General features: G+C 42.6%; 2 protein-coding genes across 2 annotated transcripts in view; one reads left to right on the plus strand and one right to left on the minus strand.

The window, feature by feature from the left end:
* The window catches only part of rnf11b (ring finger protein 11b), a 31,774-nt gene extending 26,259 nt beyond the window's left edge, over window positions 1-5,515 (plus strand). Inside the window, exons 2-3 of the mRNA XM_084308920.1 lie at window positions 2,527-2,696; window positions 4,187-5,515. Coding sequence (XP_084165046.1) covers window positions 2,527-2,696; window positions 4,187-4,358 — 342 coding nt within the window. The 3' untranslated portion in view covers window positions 4,359-5,515. The remainder of the gene's footprint in view (window positions 1-2,526; window positions 2,697-4,186) is intronic.
* Window positions 5,516-10,964: 5,449 nt separating this feature from the next.
* Window positions 10,965-16,315, minus strand: LOC311223681 (radial spoke head protein 4 homolog A-like; the record flags this gene model as incomplete). The annotated part of the gene is made up of 7 exons (XM_084308453.1): window positions 10,965-11,445; window positions 11,557-11,674; window positions 12,209-12,371; window positions 13,449-13,901; window positions 14,042-14,344; window positions 14,901-15,129; window positions 16,236-16,315. The coding sequence occupies 7 exons, from the start codon at window positions 16,313-16,315 to the stop codon at window positions 11,202-11,204; spliced, it is 1,590 nt and encodes a 529-aa protein (XP_084164579.1). The 3' UTR covers window positions 10,965-11,201.
* Between the last annotated feature and the right edge of the window lie 900 nt (window positions 16,316-17,215).

Raw genomic sequence — 17,215 nt, forward strand, 5'->3', positions numbered from 1 at the left:
AGGCCTAGTCGTCAGCAAATTTGATGATTGTGTTGCTACTCCGCTGAGCCACACAGTCGTGTGTGTACAGGGAGTAGAGGAGGGGACTCAGAACACAGCCCTGGGGGGCCCCTATGTTGAGGGTGATGGATGAGGAGGTGCAGTTGCCTGCTCTCACCACCTGGGGTCTGCCCGTCAGGAAGTCCAAGACCCACTGGCAGAGGTCATAGTTCAAGCCCAGGTCCCTGAGCTTGGCTATGAGTTTGGAGGGGACTATGGTATTGAATGCCGAGCTGTAGTCGATGAATAGCATTCTCACATAGTTCCCCTTCCTCTTGTCCAGGTGAGGATTACTGAGGATGGACAGATAATGTTGATATTCAAATATAAAAAAGTTTCGAGAGGAGTGGAAGTTTGAAGACAGACCACTACAATATGATGCAGGGGTGGTGAGTTGAAACTGTGTGTCCCGACCCCACTTCTATGTTTCAATTAATTATTTGCATTTAAAACTATTAACGCTGACTCATTCCTTCAGTTCACTCAAAATTATACTAATATTCCTTATGTTGTTTATGATATTAATTGAAAATAGCATATGAGAGTATTGTATAGTAATAAAAACACATGGCGATATACTAAAAAGCTATTTCTAATTTTTGGCTGGTAAAAAATCTGCCCGGCTGGTAGTTTTTAAAATCTACCTTGGCTGGTAAGTCAAAAAGTTAAGTTTGTTCCCTGTTTGTGATGTCACAGTATGATGTCATAATAGGACATTCTAGAAAATTAGTGATGTCATAATAGAACATTCTAGAACATTAGTGTCACCCACACTAATTACAAGTGTGGTTCAGTCAACTACGACAAGCGGTTCAAAAGATACAAAAAGGGGGCGCGGCCTAAGGATCAAGATGAATAGACCACTGCTGCAACACTTCTGGGATTCTGAAATCGGGGAGGAGATTGCGGGGGGCGCAAATGAATGAATGTGGACGAGAGCCTTGACATTAAGTGATTGCAGATACGGCTGTGGGGGTGCTAGAGACATGATCGAATAGACTTGTATGCGCCTGACTCTCCTGAACACGGCGCGAGACATTCCTAATCGATCAGAACTAAATTGGCAGCGAAAAATACCGTTTTTAAGCATCTATTCCCCATGCACATGCGCAGATTGGCCACAGAGTGTGACGCAACGCACATCCACACTGGAATGTTCCATTAGAGGGGGTGTTGTGTTGTGAGAATGCTAAGATAGAATTAAATATACAGTAAAAGGAATACAGTACAAATATACAGAAGTCTACAGTAAGTGTAATATTGCACAGTGTTGTGCATTTATAATCAGTAGCTTAGGCTACATAGTAGGCTAATGACAGCCTATTCTAGTCTAGCAGGTGCTGGTATAGACTAGTAATGTTGATTTTCAGTCATCTATATCTAGGCAAAAAAATTCATGTCATATATGTCATATATTATACATCTATACCAGCACCTAGGTAGGTGTGTAGAGAAACACTGCCACCTACTGGCCTCCATCATATTTCTAAAACATGTCCAGAGCTTAAGTGTGTTACTATGTAACTGACATAAAAGTCATTGTGAGCCTTTCTATTTCTCACAGGACTCATTTTGAGAGGGGAAAAGAATGTGTAAGACAAAATCATGACCCTTGGAATTGTGTAGTTTCAGTATGCAATGAGCCGAATGAGAAATAGCTCACGTGACTTGACAATGTCAAGTTGACATGGTATACGAAAGCCAGCTGAATTAGCCAGGAAGTGACTGAGAATTAAAGTGAGAAGGAAGTGGTTTCTGCTTCACGCTGGCTTCTCGATAGATCCACCTGTTAGTTTTGCCTTCAGACACACAAATCCCTTCCTAAAGGCAATTGCATAAGCAGGGTATTTTGTCTCATGGGTATGTACTGTGTAACGTAATGCTGTGACAAATTCAAAGGGTTCAATCAATCAATCAAATCCTTTATTTAACCAGATAAGCATCATTGAGATTAAAATCTCTTTTTCAAGAGCGATCTGGCCAAGCAAGGCAGCAGAAAGTTTCAACATAAAAAAGAACATCACAATAAAATACAGATAAAAAAGGGTTGAGAGACTAGAGGCTTCGCAAGTGAGACTAGTTATGAAATAGGACTCTAAAGGAACATAGCTTATTTCTTTCTCACTAACTCCTCCTTTCTCACGAACTCCTCTCCTGAGTTTTTAGCCTGCTACTCGCTACTGGAGTGTACTATCTAGAAGTGTACTTCATTCATTGCTCTGAAGTGTACTATCTAGAAGTTCTCACTCATTGCTGACCTGTGTTAGAAGAACTGTAGTACTTGATAAATGTTAAATTGAAGTCTTGCTGGAGAAGCTTGTAAACAAGTGAGAAATAAACAACTAGGTCCCAAGTAAATAAAGAGATGGACAGATAAATAAATGTCCTGGTAAAAACAAAATGAATTAATACAAATTTGATCTAGGCTCAGGAGATGGCCGTAAGTAATCCGACCATTGGACCTGGTCTTCTCTTCCTTCCACGCAGGAGCAGATCCATGTGCCCGTGTACCACCCCACACCCAGCCAGGCTCGACTGGCCACCCAGCTGACCGAGGAGGAGCAGGTCCGCATCGCCCAGCGCATCGGGCTCATCCAGCACCTCCCCAAGGGCGTCTACGACCCGGGACAGGATGGCTCGGAGAAGAAGATCAGAGAGTGAGTGCACACTCACACAAACACTTCCATCTATTAGGTGGGGATCATGCATGCAGTGCATCATTACCAACAGAAAGGAAGGACAACTAGAGAACTCTTAGGAGATCAAAAACACCTTTATTGTCTTGCCAGGTCCTTGTTGGACATCAAATGCCTTTTATCTGACACATAAGTAAGAGTGCCTTGGTCTTTCAGAGTGCAACAGTTCTCCTTCTTTTCCTAGACCCTTCTTTTCAGAGTTCTTCTGAAAGGGTCTATATCTTTTAAACTTCAAATTCATGTAATTTTTTTGTTTTTAATTTCTTAATTTTTTTCTTAGGTATTTTTGTATAGAACAGGACAGGTGTGGGGGGGGGGATTAAATGACAAATCTAAGAGGGAGTTTCACCATAGTCGTCCTCTCATATAACGTCACGGTGACCAATCGCAGCCACTCTTATTGTCTGGGACCAAATACGGCCACGCCCCATTCCCAGTAAAAAGTGGGAATCTCTAGAATGGGTTTCGGGCGACGCTGTATACGGAAGTGACGATAGACAACACTTTCTGTTGTCAGTAGATGGCAGCATTGGTTTAAAATTAAAAGGTGAAAATGTTGAAAACTACATGGATACATTTCCCAAGATCCTTAGAACAGGTCACTGGGGTGCGGTTAGGTGGCCGAGCGGAGATTGCGTTCGTCACCAACCCCGGAGACAACCCCAGAGACAACCCACGGGGGTTGTCACCAGCTTGGCTGGCCGTTCACACTAATACAATTGGCTGTATTAGAGGGTGGGAGAAGCTGGCGGGGTGGGTCCGGGTCGTTGTAAACAGCGACTCCTACAGTTCGGTCGGGGCGCCTGCTAAGCGCGGATAGGACCTGAGGGGGATAGTGTGATCCTCCCACACGCTACGCCCTCTCAATGAGAATCCGCGCTGCCAGGTGAAAAGAAGCAGTGATTGGCTGGACGTGTGTCGGAGGAAGCACGTGGTAGCCTCCACTCTCCCAGATGATCTGACTGTGGGGGGTAAGTGCGCAGCGACCAGGAAGGGACTGGGAATTGGCATAACGACTAACATTGGGATGGGAGAAAATCGGAGGAAAATGGAGGGGGGAAAAGATCAATAAAAAAAAAAAACAGGTCACTGGTCTATTCTTCGCCGTGATCTGAATAGCGGTAAACTATTACTGCAACCTCGGTATAGCGACCGCGAATGGTAAACTAATTAATTATCTTAACAAAAGTGCGCTGGTAGCGTTACATATGTTGTCTAAAGGGGGACATATGGTACAATTTAAGATTTTAATGATAATCGGCATATAAAGGACAACATAAAGCATCGTTAATTTGTAAGAAACCTCAATGAAAATGGTAATATTCGCTATTGTTATGAAAATGTGCTAGAATCCTATAAAAATGTGGACGCATTTGGTCTACGATCCGTTATAGTGTATCTCAATATTACAATACAGTCCTCAACCTGGCTGTGTGTTCTCCCCGGTGCAGGTGTGTGATCTGCATGATGGACTTTGTGTACGGAGACCCCATCCGGTTCCTGCCCTGTATGCACATCTACCACATGGACTGTATAGACGACTGGCTGATGAGGTCCTTCACCTGCCCTTCCTGCATGGAGCCTGTGGACGCAGCGCTGCTCTCCTCCTACGAGACCAACTGACACACGCACACACGCACAAACTGACACATGTATCCCAAACACACACATTACATGTACAGATGCCCCCTCTGCTGGTAAATCTACCTACCCACACCAACCTTAGCCCATTCGCCATATTGCCCATTTCCCAACCCTCTCAACCCAGAGGCTGAGCCTGAAGGAGGAGGATGAAAGCCTCAATATTGGCTCGGTGTGATGATGATGATGTAAGCCAATATGATGAAGACTGCGAGCGGATGAGGAGAGGAGTGTTCCTCACTGGGCGGCCTGCTGGACAGGGCTCCCTGTGAGAGGAGGAGGAGGCGGAAAGAGAGGAGACAACATCCGCTTTTGTTTATATACTCATGATTCATGAACTCACACACACACCGTCATCAGGCTGTCATTTGGTGTGTGGACTGTAGCTGCCTGATGATTGGTTGAGATCAAGACCCCAGGGCCTCCCAGACATTTCAACACATGTTCCTCTATACAGAAACATGGTGCAGACTCTCATATCTCTGCTCCAAAGACGGCTTGAGATGCAGATGTTCGAGTAGGACTGCTAAATAAAGAGACTGCAGACATCTGCCAGAAACTAGCAGATGTCTTCTGCAGACATACAGTAGGCCTCCATGTGTCTTTTAGGTAAAGACCTACAGATCTGTATAGAAATTCAGTAGGCCTCTGGACAGAAGACCTACAGATCTGTATAGATTAGACATGCCTAATGTGTCTTCTAGACAAAGACCTACAGATCTGTATAGAGCTCATATGAGGAGAACATTGATCGATTGATGGTTGACTGTCCCGTGGCTTTGTGTAATCTGTTCTGTATCTGTTTTGTCAGTCACCATAAGGGCTCTGTTGATTCCATATTTACCAACAACACAAGATGAGAAACAGACGTGGTAAAATAGAGTATGTGCTTTCGCCACTAATATGCTATATAGTATATAGATGGCATACTATTGCTAAAAAGTAGGGATGCTCGATATTGGCTTTTTTACCGATATACCGATATTGTCCAACTCTTAATTTCCGATACCGATATCACATTTTAATGCCGATATCGGCCCATAATATCGGTAGGCCGATAATATCGGACATCATTTCTATAGAAATGTAAAAAAGAAAAAAAAAATTGAATACCGATATTTTCCGATATCACATTTTAATGCCGATATCGGCCGATAATAACGGTAGGCCGATAATATCGGACATCCCTACTAAAAAGCTATAAACTCCTCATGGCTTCTTGGTCCACAGTGTGGTCCTGAAATTATTGGCCAAAGCACATACAATTCTGTAAACAGGTTATCAAATGCATTATGCACATGCTATTCACACAAATCGAGATATATTTGCACTTCTTAATTGGCCATATTCACACAGTGGCCATTTTGCTCTTATGGCATGCTCAGGTTGGTTCCCACCCCAAGAACCATCCTGAGGAACCCACCTGAGGAACCCACCTCAGGAACCAACCTGAGCATGACATAAGAGCAAAATGGCCGCCATGTGAATATGGTCACTTGGGCTCACAAAAAGAGTTGAGCATATATGCATACAATACAGTACTTACTGTTTAAGTCATAGATGTTTGTCTCTCCCAGATGCACATTATCAATGATGTTTTTCAAACCTCCGCGATGGTTGCTATCGTCTGTCCAGAGAACGGCCCACTATTTGTAACTGGTGAAATATGAAACTTCATAATTGGTGCCCCCTAGTACTTACTGTTTAAGTCATAGATGTTTGTCTCTCCCAGATGCACATTATCAATGATGTTTTTCAAACCTCCGCGATGGTTGCTATCGTCTGTCCAAAGAACGGCCCACTATTTGTAACTGGTGAAATATGAAACTTCATAATTGGTGCCCCCTGTTAATTCAACATAGTACACAAGTATTGACACTTAAAATAACTGATTTTTTGCAGTCAAAAAGCATTAACCGCAGAGAGCATCCTGTTTTTTGTTTTAGTTTTTTTCTTTTTAAACAGGAAGCTAAACCTAAAACACTTTTTCTAAAAAGCTGGTTCTGGTTATGAGTATCGCTCATGAAAGGTTGAATATGAGATGTTTTTGTTGTTGTTGTTATTTTACGTGTGACTGAGTGGATGCACCTCATGTGAATTGAATTGGCACCCGCACCTCGCTGACGACGTTCCCTCGAGTTAGAAAGGCTTCATTCATAAAATGTGATATCCTATTGATTGCTCTTAACTTTGAAAATGTGATTTTATGTGCACTTCAGACAATGAAGTTTAGGCCTAATATATATCTACTAGATTTCCTCTCCATATTTTACAATATCTCAGTTCTCCCAGTTCACTATGACGAAAAGCACAAAAAGACATACAAATGTCCCATCTATATTTTCTTGCTCCCCGGTATTTCTTTCATTTGAGAGGGTCAATGATGATCATGCAGGAGGCCACATAGAGGGTAGTAAAGTATCACTCATCTGCATAGAAGACATGATTACAGTGATCCGACAGAAGGTTTGAAAACAGGACTCTAGTAGTGGTATGCGCGTGGGTGGGTGTGTTTGTTTTTAGAGAGAGCGAGATCGCTGGGGAAATTGCAGTAAGCACCTTGGTTTTTGCACATTACTTTTCTCTCTTGCGTTGTACATTTATCTCCAACAAAATGGAGCTCCATTGCCTTAGGTCACGTGTGTTTGTGTGTGTGTGTGTGTGTAGGAGGGTTGCTATCTGCCGCTGAAGTGTGGAGAGAACAGTCCCACTAGAGAGAGAACAAAGGCTATGATACACATCTTAATGTAGATTGGAAATGTTGCTGGCAATATGAATCATGACTTGAGTAGTTGGGACAAAAATAAATCAATGGGGGCAACATTATGCGTTCTGAAGAACGTGTGTTGTGAAAGTCTCCCCCGCCATCTACGTCGTCTAAAATGTTTAATGGAAGTGATTGTATCGTGGCTTTTTAACCTGGTTTTTCCGGCAGATCCTCTACTTTTCTCCTAGATGTTTGCACCTACCACCACTACTAGTGGACTGGAAACCAGCAGACCGCTGAGAAGACCGGCATTCATCATACCACAGCACATAGTTACACTGCAGTGCCCGTCAGTCAGCGAGGGTGAAGCGGCTTTCCAGATGTTTATCTTGGCAACAGTCCTGTGGTGTGTGTGGGTGAAGAAGTGGTCAAGTGCAGACCTCTTTGAAGAATGGGATCTTGTATTGACCCAAAAAGGCAGGGTGGGACTAGCAAGGGACTGTACGGATCCAGAAAGGTCAAGTAACAATGTGATTATGTATGTATCTATCATAGCTCCCCAAATCATCTTAAAGGGAATTGGAAATACTATAAATCAAAGGGATTATTAAAAATGTATAGATTTTATTTGTCCTCATGGTAAATTACCATAGAATATAATTAGCTACTGGACACTGGTGCAACAAAGTCAAGGTTTTCATACCAGCTCTGGTTATACATGCACAATGGTGGTCCCAACGTTGACAATGTAAACAAAATGACCTAAACATGTAGTGAACTTGCCAGATGTTTCCAATCCAAACAGTGGATGACTAGATGTATGGCAGCGCCATAAGAAAAATTGCTTAAAATTAGGCTACATAAATTTGTGCACCAGTTTCCTATTAAATGTATTGTGCTTATTTGCAAATATAACCTGAAAATATAAATCCATTTCTAATGAACCCTTGAATTTCTAGTGTTACCAATTCTGCGGTTTAAAGGACATTTGAACTAAAACAGGATTCATGTTATTCCACAAGAAATCCCTCCCAAAGCTAGAACCTAGAATACCAAATATTTCTAATGACCTAACCTGACTGACCTCAAACTCTGTTCTCTTTTCTTGATCTTCCAATCACAACTGTTGCTTCCCTCAAAGTTTGTCCAAGAATAAGAAAAGAAGGCGGGTTTGAGATGGCTCAATTCAGGCACTGCTCCTGAGTGGGAGGTAGACTTTGTGGACTCATAGAATACTTGTTTGAGCTTTTACACATAACCAAGATGAATATTTTATCACAGTATTGCTAACGGCTCTAAACAATAAAATGTATTCGTATCCCCAGGTCACCCAGGATAATCTGATGGTAAGTATCTGGAAAATGGAGTGTTGCTTGATGACCTCAAAGATACGATTCAAGGCTCTCATTTCTAGCTTTAGAAGAGTTGCTTGTGTAAACAAATGAACACTAAACTGACCAACATAATAGAAATTATGTCGATTCTGTTTTAGGATCGACCCCCCCCCCCTCCATTAATTACTGGGTTGGACAGCAAGGTCTGCTGATATGTATGGTGTATGTATGTGTGTTGGTATGTTTGTGTATGGATGCTTGTGAGAATTGTCCTTGTTTGTAAACACATGCATATGATATGTACTACAGGCAAATAATAAATAGACTGCTATGGAACATTGCTGCATGTTTGTGATTAATTTCCTCTTTGGACCTATGTTGCAATATGATGACGTGGAAATTAAGTAAGTGTTTTTTAAGTGCTGTGATTAACCCTTTCACTACCACACTACAGAAGGTTAACCCGTTCATTACCACACTACAGACGGTTAACTAGTGGTAGTGAAAGGGTTAACCTGTAGTGTGGTTGTGAAAGGGTTAGCCCTTTGTCGTGTGGCAGTGAAATGGTTAAGTAAACTTTTGAGGTACTTGAACTTTATGTATTTACATTTTAGGGAACTTTGTACTTTTTACTCCACTGCATTTATCTGAACCCATCAGTTACTATTAACTTTGAAGAAAAAGGGTGGCTAGGTGGTGCAGTGGTTCGAATCCAGCTCCACATTGTTTTCAGTTTGGCTGGTCGTCCGTACTAATACAATTGGCAGTATTAGGGGGTAGGAAAGCTGATGGGTGGGTCCTGGGCGTTGTAAACAGAAAAATACTCCTACAGTTCGGTCGGGGCGCCTGCTCAGCGAAGGAAGGATCTGGAGGGAGGTAGTGTGACCTTCACACGTTACACTCTCCCAGTGAGAATGCGCTGCCAGGCTGGCTGCCGGCTGGTTGCGCATGTGTCAGAGGATAGCATGTGATAGTCTCCGGCCTCCCGGACCAACAGTAGGGGGGGTGCGCAACAACCAGGAACGACTAAAACAGTGGGATGGGAGAAAAAAGTCGAGGAAAAAAATTAAAAACTTTGAAGACAAATATTTTGCATAGAAAACATTGCAAACAATTTATGATTATGTACTTTTAAATTTGAAGCCTGCCAACTTCAAGAGAATGTGATCAGAGGCAGCATAACCACATACCACTTAGAGGTCAATGGTTTGAGGTAAACGGTACCCTGCCTACACGACCAAGGTACCCATGTACATGTCAAAATACTTCCCAAAGGTCAGTGAATACCACGATCACAACACCAGAGGGAGCTCCACAAATCATGTTAAACCCAGATTCGGCTCAAACAAGGGACTAAACACGTTTAGCAATTATGCCACATCAATGTGGAACGCCCTACCCAAAGCTGTTCATTCATTACGCCTTAGGCTATATATATAGCCTACGGCGTAATGAATGAACGCAGTATAGGCTCACTATTACATTAATGACTTGTTTCATTAGGATCTAGTAGACACCACACACATGCTCTGCCCCACGCACAGCACAGGCACAGTCCGCATACATACAGACTGTACCCACACTGCAGTGCACGTAGGGCAGAGCACACATATACAGCATCCACCAAATCCCAATGAAACAAGTAACCAGAATATATCAAGCCTATACCGTTCACTCATCAGACATGGGGGACCCTGATGTAAACAAGACGAAAGTCTTTCTCTGGTCTGCATCCCCTTAACAATTGTATGTATTGAGCTGTACTGTACTGTACCCATTCTGCAATCTGTTAATAAACTTTTCAATCAATCAATCAATCAATCAATCAGACACGTAGGCCATACTGGTGCACACAAGACTTGTTATGGAATATTAATGCAGTCTATTTCCACCGATTAGCTTTAGTTCTTATTTATTTATTTATCCACTGTCATTTCAGTGTTGGTGTATAGGCTATATAGTGTATTTCAATATAAGTTTAATTGATTAATGATATATTCGAAGGAATGCAGGTTTATATCAAACAAAGGTCTGTCCCATTGTATACCATTAAACCAGATATGTAACAAATAAGAAATACAAATTCCACAGAAGGCATTAAATAATTATAATTTTCAATCATTTCACAATAATTGCATAATTGTGTTTGAATATAAAGTAATTATACATTTGTCCAAAATAGCTGGTTCAAATATGGTTAATCCAGCTGCCCTGTGATCAGATGAATCCATATTATTTATTTTTCCGACATCAAATGCGTAATTTCTTATAGTACAAATATTGTCATATTTATTTTAATTATGATTAAGTAATTAATTCCAAGGAGGCCTGTAGCGTTGACATGAAGGAATCACTATGAGAACACAGTCTGTCAAGTTAATAAAATGTTCAATTAGTCAATCAATCATAAATGTGCTCCTCAGCACTCTTAAATCTGCTCTCAGCCACGCTCAAATCTGATCTCAGGAAAATTTGGGAAATCGCGCTACCAGCCCTAATATGTCTTAAATGGGCAGAAATCTGCCTAAGAGGACATTTTTTGTCGTAAATCCATTCGGGAATGAGACCCAATGGTTCAATCAACATGAAGTATATAGCATACAAAGAATCACTGTTTGAATCAATCCCTTCATCAATATTGAGAAAGAAATATGAAGGAAAGCAGAATTATTGCTCTATTTAAAAGAATATATATAAAGGAATGATATTAGCAAATTGTTCGTCTTTAAAAAAAATAATTATCATGTTTGAAATAAAGATTCATTCATTCATTCATATTCTTCCTCAATCATCATCTTCTTCTTCCTCTTCTCCACTGTCCATGTCCTCCATCTCGTCCTCCACTGAGACTCGCTGCTCTAAGATCGCTTTACGTTTCCGGTCCAGCTCCTGTTGCCGAGGGGGGTCCAGCTCCTCGGTTATATCTTTTCCACTGGGGTATTCTCTCTGTGTCTCTGGTAGAACAGAAGGGGTGTATTCTTCCCCTGCAAACTTCACCCCCCACCCGATGTATATGTTCTCGAACTTCCTAAACCAAAAAAAGATATTTGTCTTTGAACTCCGATATACCTACAGTGTACCAACAAGATATGAAACGATAACAACTTCAGAAAATGTGAATTCTGCTCCTTTTCCTTACTTTCCGCAAGCATAGGCATGCGCCCCTGGCCAGAGGTTGGAACGCAGTACAGCGATTGCATGCTGAGAGGTCAGGGTGGTGGACATCGTTGAAGTCCAGGGAGGGGTGATCAACAGCTCTGAAAGTCACACAAAGTAAACCCCCATGAACATGCTGCCCCCGAGCACCCACTGCCAGGAGAGCACCCACTGCCAGGAGAGCACCCACTGCCAGGAGAGCACCCACTGCCAGGAGAGCACCCACTGCCAGAGAGCACCCACTGCCAGAGAGCACCCACTGCCAGAGAGCACCCACTGCCAGGAGAGCACCCACTGCCAGAGAGCACCCACTGCCAGGAGAGCACCCACTGCCAGGAGAGCACCCACTGCCAGGAGAGCACCCACAGCCAGGAGAGCACCCACAGCCAGGAGAGCACCCACAGCCAGGAGAGCACCCACTGCCAGGAGAGCACCCACTGCCAGGAGAGCACCCACAGCCAGGAGAGCACCCACTGCCAGGAGAGCACCCACAGCCAGGAGAGCACCCACTGCCAGGAGAGCACCCACAGCCAGGAGAGCACCCACTGCCAGGAGAGCACCCACTGCCAGGAGAGCACCCACTGCCAGGAGAGCACCCACTGCCAGGAGAGCAATGCAAACGTCCAGAGACTGACCTGCGTCCTCAGAGAGGGGGGTGAGGAGGTGTGGCCCCACCTCTGGATCAGGCTTGTCTGGTTCCTCCTCCTCCTCCTTCTCCTCCTCCTCCTCCTCCTCATCTCCCTCGTCCTCCGCATGATCCTCAGGCTTCGCAGCGAGGTTCACCCAAGTGCAGCGGCCCTAGAGGAGGTATTTACAATTAAAGAACAGTAGATTTAAAGATACCAAGATACAAGATATTTAAAGATACAAAGAGCATCGTCTGTCATCACACAGGCCTGACCACCTATCACAGCAGAAAATCCTGCTAATTGTTTGGTGCACACACACACACACACATGTTTTCCCACTTGATCCCGCCTCCTTCCAACAGTTTTTAGATCTATAATGAATTGGCTATAATACTATGGTTGACCTTATTGCTGATATAGAATTTCTTTCCTCTCAATACATTGTATGGGAATAATGTTGTTTTGAAGGAATCTGTAACTATACCTGTATAGGCGACATGATAATCTGTAGGCTATATGATAATCTGTAACTATACCTGTATAGGCGACATGATAATCTGTAGGCTATATGATAATCTGTAACTATACCTGTATAGGCGACATGATAATCTGTAACTATACCTGTTGGTAGGCTACATGATAATCTGTAACTATACCTGTTGGTAAATATACATGATCATCTGTAACTATACCTGTTGGTAGGCTACATGATCATCTGTAACTATACCTGTTGATAGGCTACATGATAATCTGTAACTATACCTGTTGGTAAATATACATGATCATCTGTAACTATACCTGTTGGTAGGCTACATGATAATCCGTAACTATACCTGTTGGTAGGCTACATGATAATCGGATGTATGATTATTAAAACGGCTGAAGATCATTTATTTGTATTGGATGTAAACATTAAGGCCAATAAAAGGAGCTGGAAAGCTTAATCCTGTTTATTGCCTCATAATTTCAGATTCAGATTCACATTCAGATTACTTTATTCATTATTGTCCATTAGATTAGATTGTCGCATTACAATGGAAATTCATCGTTGGCACTGGCATGAGTCAAAGCACACTATACAACAATGCACAATAATTATACATTGAGGTAAGATCAAATCTTAAAGTGACCAAGTATAGCCGCAATTAAAAGTGAGTGTTCCTCCACTGGCAAGCAAAGCTGTCATGACCTTCACAATACACAACCACAACAGGGTGAGTTATCGTGGCCTCGTCCAGAGGTTCACCTGTTGCAGGATGTGCCGACCATGATGCACCCAGTTGGACAGCTGCCCGACCATTGTACGGACCGGAATGCCGTTGAATTCAGGATTCTCCTCGTAGTTCTCGCGGGGTGCCTCATCTTCCTCCTCGTCTTCTTCTTCCTCCCCAAAGTAGTAAAACCCCCGGGGGCTGACTTGAGTGCCGGCGGAGATGCGGGCGATCTGTGCTCTCAGATAGTTGGCTTCACTTCCAGGGAAAGGAGGATAGCTGACAATGGGGGCATCCAGTCTGCCGGTGAAGAATCTGCGGATCTGGCGAGCCACGTTGATCTGTGCAGGTGTGACGGAGGGCAGTTTGACCCAGGGAAGGCCAGGCTCTTTGCACACATAGTAAACACACTTATTTACACCTGTGCCATTGGGCTCCTTTGGCACCACAGGTGGTGGCTTGTAGGTCGGTTGTGGGAGAGGATGAATCTAAAAAAAAAGATTCAAGATCATCAGACATGGCAACAATGCAAATACAAAATCAGGGTTTTATGCCAAAAAGTGTATTTGTTCAAATGTATTATTCAATCTGCTAAGTAAAGACTTGCCTCTTCCACCGCCTTGTTCTCTTCGTCACCGTCATCCCGAGTCTCTATCTCTCTTTCTCCGTCCTCTGGTGTGTCTTCATCACCCTCCTCCTCCTCCTCCTCCTCCTCCTCCTCCCCATCCATGCACTCACCCTCAGCAACGAGATAGTTGCTTTCTGTTCCCAGAATCTTGCCCCAGAGTCTGCAGCCCTGCAGGGGCGTGGAGTCCACAAGTTGCCTGAGAGCCAGGAACACCCTCTGCATCTCCAGCCGGCCCAAGCCAACTCCAGCCTGCTCAAAGTAAAAGCCAATCTCACTCACATTGGGGAGGTGGTTGGCTTCAACCTGATAAAAGACAAGACACAAATAATATTACAATGAATATATTGCAACTTATAGTTAGTTCCAACCAAGTAATTTGATTAGACAAGAGCCATTCCACAAGTTATATTCGTTGTTAATATTCAGTATAACAGCACTGGGACTTTTAATTATATGTATCACTCCGCCACACAGGTGTTCTATTAAAACCGGGAAACACATTTGTGTGTATGCAGGCTATATAATGTATTATTAGCAGGCGGTTTAGGTCTAAGTGGGTTAATAATCGTTAATTAGGCAACGGTCCAGGTTCAAGAGCGCAGCTGTGGAACTATTGTTGGCGGAGCTAAATAAATGATTAAATAAACAAACAAATCATAATCTGTTGTCGTTTATTATAAATTGTGATTATATAACTGTTGTATAAAAGCAATATCACGCTAGAGGTCGTGCTGTTATACTGCATTTCAGCACTAGACTGAATATCAGCACTTCATTATACTCATAATAACCATGGGACAACTGTGATCGACACAGTTGCCATGCAACGTTAACATGAGTGTGGGTGCATCATGGCTACCAGTTCATCCTCTTGGTCCGCCTCTTCCTGCACCGCCCGGGAAAACAACACCTGCTGCTGCTCGGCAGACAGCTCTGCGGCTGGAGAGAGCGGCACGTTTCTCAGAGTACTCTGCTTGTCTTCAAGGTACCCCCTCTTCACGTCAAGGCTCATGTCCTCAATCACATCCACCACATTTTGTGGACGTTCGTCCATCACCTTGACCAGTAACTGTGTAAGGTGGTCATAGCTGTAACATGAAATATTGGGACTGTTAAACAGTGAGCACATCATGGTACCAAAGCACCTCAAAGGCACTAAAAACAAGATTACAAACATCACAAAACAGACTGGTCAGACTACTGCTTGACCTTACTCCTAAAACCCACCCCTGTCCATTTTGACAACCTACCCATTCTGGAATCTGTTCACTACGCAAAAATGCGTAGCTGAGAGGTTAACTTAATGCAAATGTTATGTTAACAGCGGCCCATGATCTGTCAGCAAGCAAACTATGACGTTGACTCTCATTATAAGTAGCTAGGCTGGTAAAGCTATGCCTCCTAAAGTGTGCAAACGGAAGTACAGGAAGTACCGGCTACAGGCTTTCCGGTTTCGACAAAACAATTATAGAAACATGTGAAGTGCACAATATTTCCTCGTTTAAGCCACTGCAATTGCTTTGCCTGAAGAATTTACTACATGACCGGGACGTTCTAGCTTGTTTGCCGACAGGATTCGGGAAAAGTTTGGTCCGTTCGGAGGCAGCTTCCAGGGGAAGTACATACACCGGAAATTCTACCCCATACACACTTTCGGCCGTAGTGCTTTACCAGGCTTTATCCCATGGATGAGATAAAACAGGTTACATTATAGCTACTGGTTCCCGGGTGTATGATGCACCATATGACCAAGACAAATCCCTTATATTTTCAAGCTTACTTGGCAATAAAGACTGTTCTGTGGTATGTAGGCTACGCGATTGCAGGCAAATTAACATGAAATTAACTTTAGATTTCTGGGGCGATGGGACGGTACGTCATTTTTAACTAAACATAAAACCCGGGCCACTTATTTGTCAAACACTTACCACGATGTTGTTGAAATGGTCCAACTTCTAAAAATAATTAAATGGAGAGGTTTTACGTTTTAATCAAGATGTCAGCCCCCGGTAAACAGACAAACTCTCCATTGAAATTGTGAGAACTTGGCTGTGATATGAAGCAAGCAAAGCTTAGCGTACAGCTACAGCCGGGAACCTGCAAATATTGTAACGGTTGAACTATAGCCAGAACCCAGATGCAGACACAAACATATAACACAAATAAATATTACAAAAATAGATCACATACTTACAGGTTAAGGTTACTTTGTGTGCTATTTTTCAGCATAAAAGCCTTGTAGCAGGCCGCTGCCTTCTCCCTTTGATGATTCATCTCTTGATTTTCTACGTTAGATCCTGTCACTAACCACCAAAAACAGTAAAGTATTCACAATTCTACTTGCAGTGGGTAAGACCGACTTGAACATGCACAGAACCTCCGTTACAGACGGTATCCTACAAATGTTGCAGGCACTGGGTGCTAGGTTGCTATGGTAAACAGCACGGTTGCTAAGCAAACTTCAAAGGAGAAAACCAAACCATGAAATGGATGTTCATGGATCAGGGGCATTTTGGTTCAATTCAAGGGGTCTAGAAAGAGATTGGATAACAACCTTGGTTTAGAAATGTTCAGTTATTTTATTATACAAGTTGTTTTAGTTTAGATAGATAGATTCATATAGAATAATTGGAATTAGGATAACATTTCACTCATATTTATTTCAGATGTTTCCCGAAAATAGATCTCCCATGTTATTTGTATTTCTATAATATTGTATAGTTCTGTTTTTATTTGATTTGTGAATACGAAGAGTTACTCCTTAAACTGAGCACCAGAGACCAGACTCTAGCGATGATGTCATGAATAGTGGAACTATTCTCCTAGGACACTATGACAGTAACCATGGTGATATGGGTACATTTTCTGATTCAAAGCATACGCTCTACATTTGAATACTGTAAAACCTATTTGGATGTAATAATAATAATAATAATAATAATAATAATAATACATTCGATTTATAATGCACTCTATATCTGGAAACCAAGTCTCAGAGTGCTACAGAGTAAAAACAGACTTTAAAAACATTAGGCAATTAAAGAAACAAGACATAAAGCATAAAAAAGGGATAAAACACACAAGGCATGTATAAAAAGGTTAAAACTAAGGGAAGGCTTTCGTGAAGAGGTATGTTTTAAGTTCTCTTTTAAAGGAAGCAGCGGTCTGTGGTGC

Source organism: Notolepis coatsorum (genome assembly GCF_963971535.1).
Source record: "Notolepis coatsorum genome assembly, chromosome: 2".
NCBI classification, from domain to species: Eukaryota; Metazoa; Chordata; class Actinopteri; order Aulopiformes; family Paralepididae; genus Notolepis; species Notolepis coatsorum.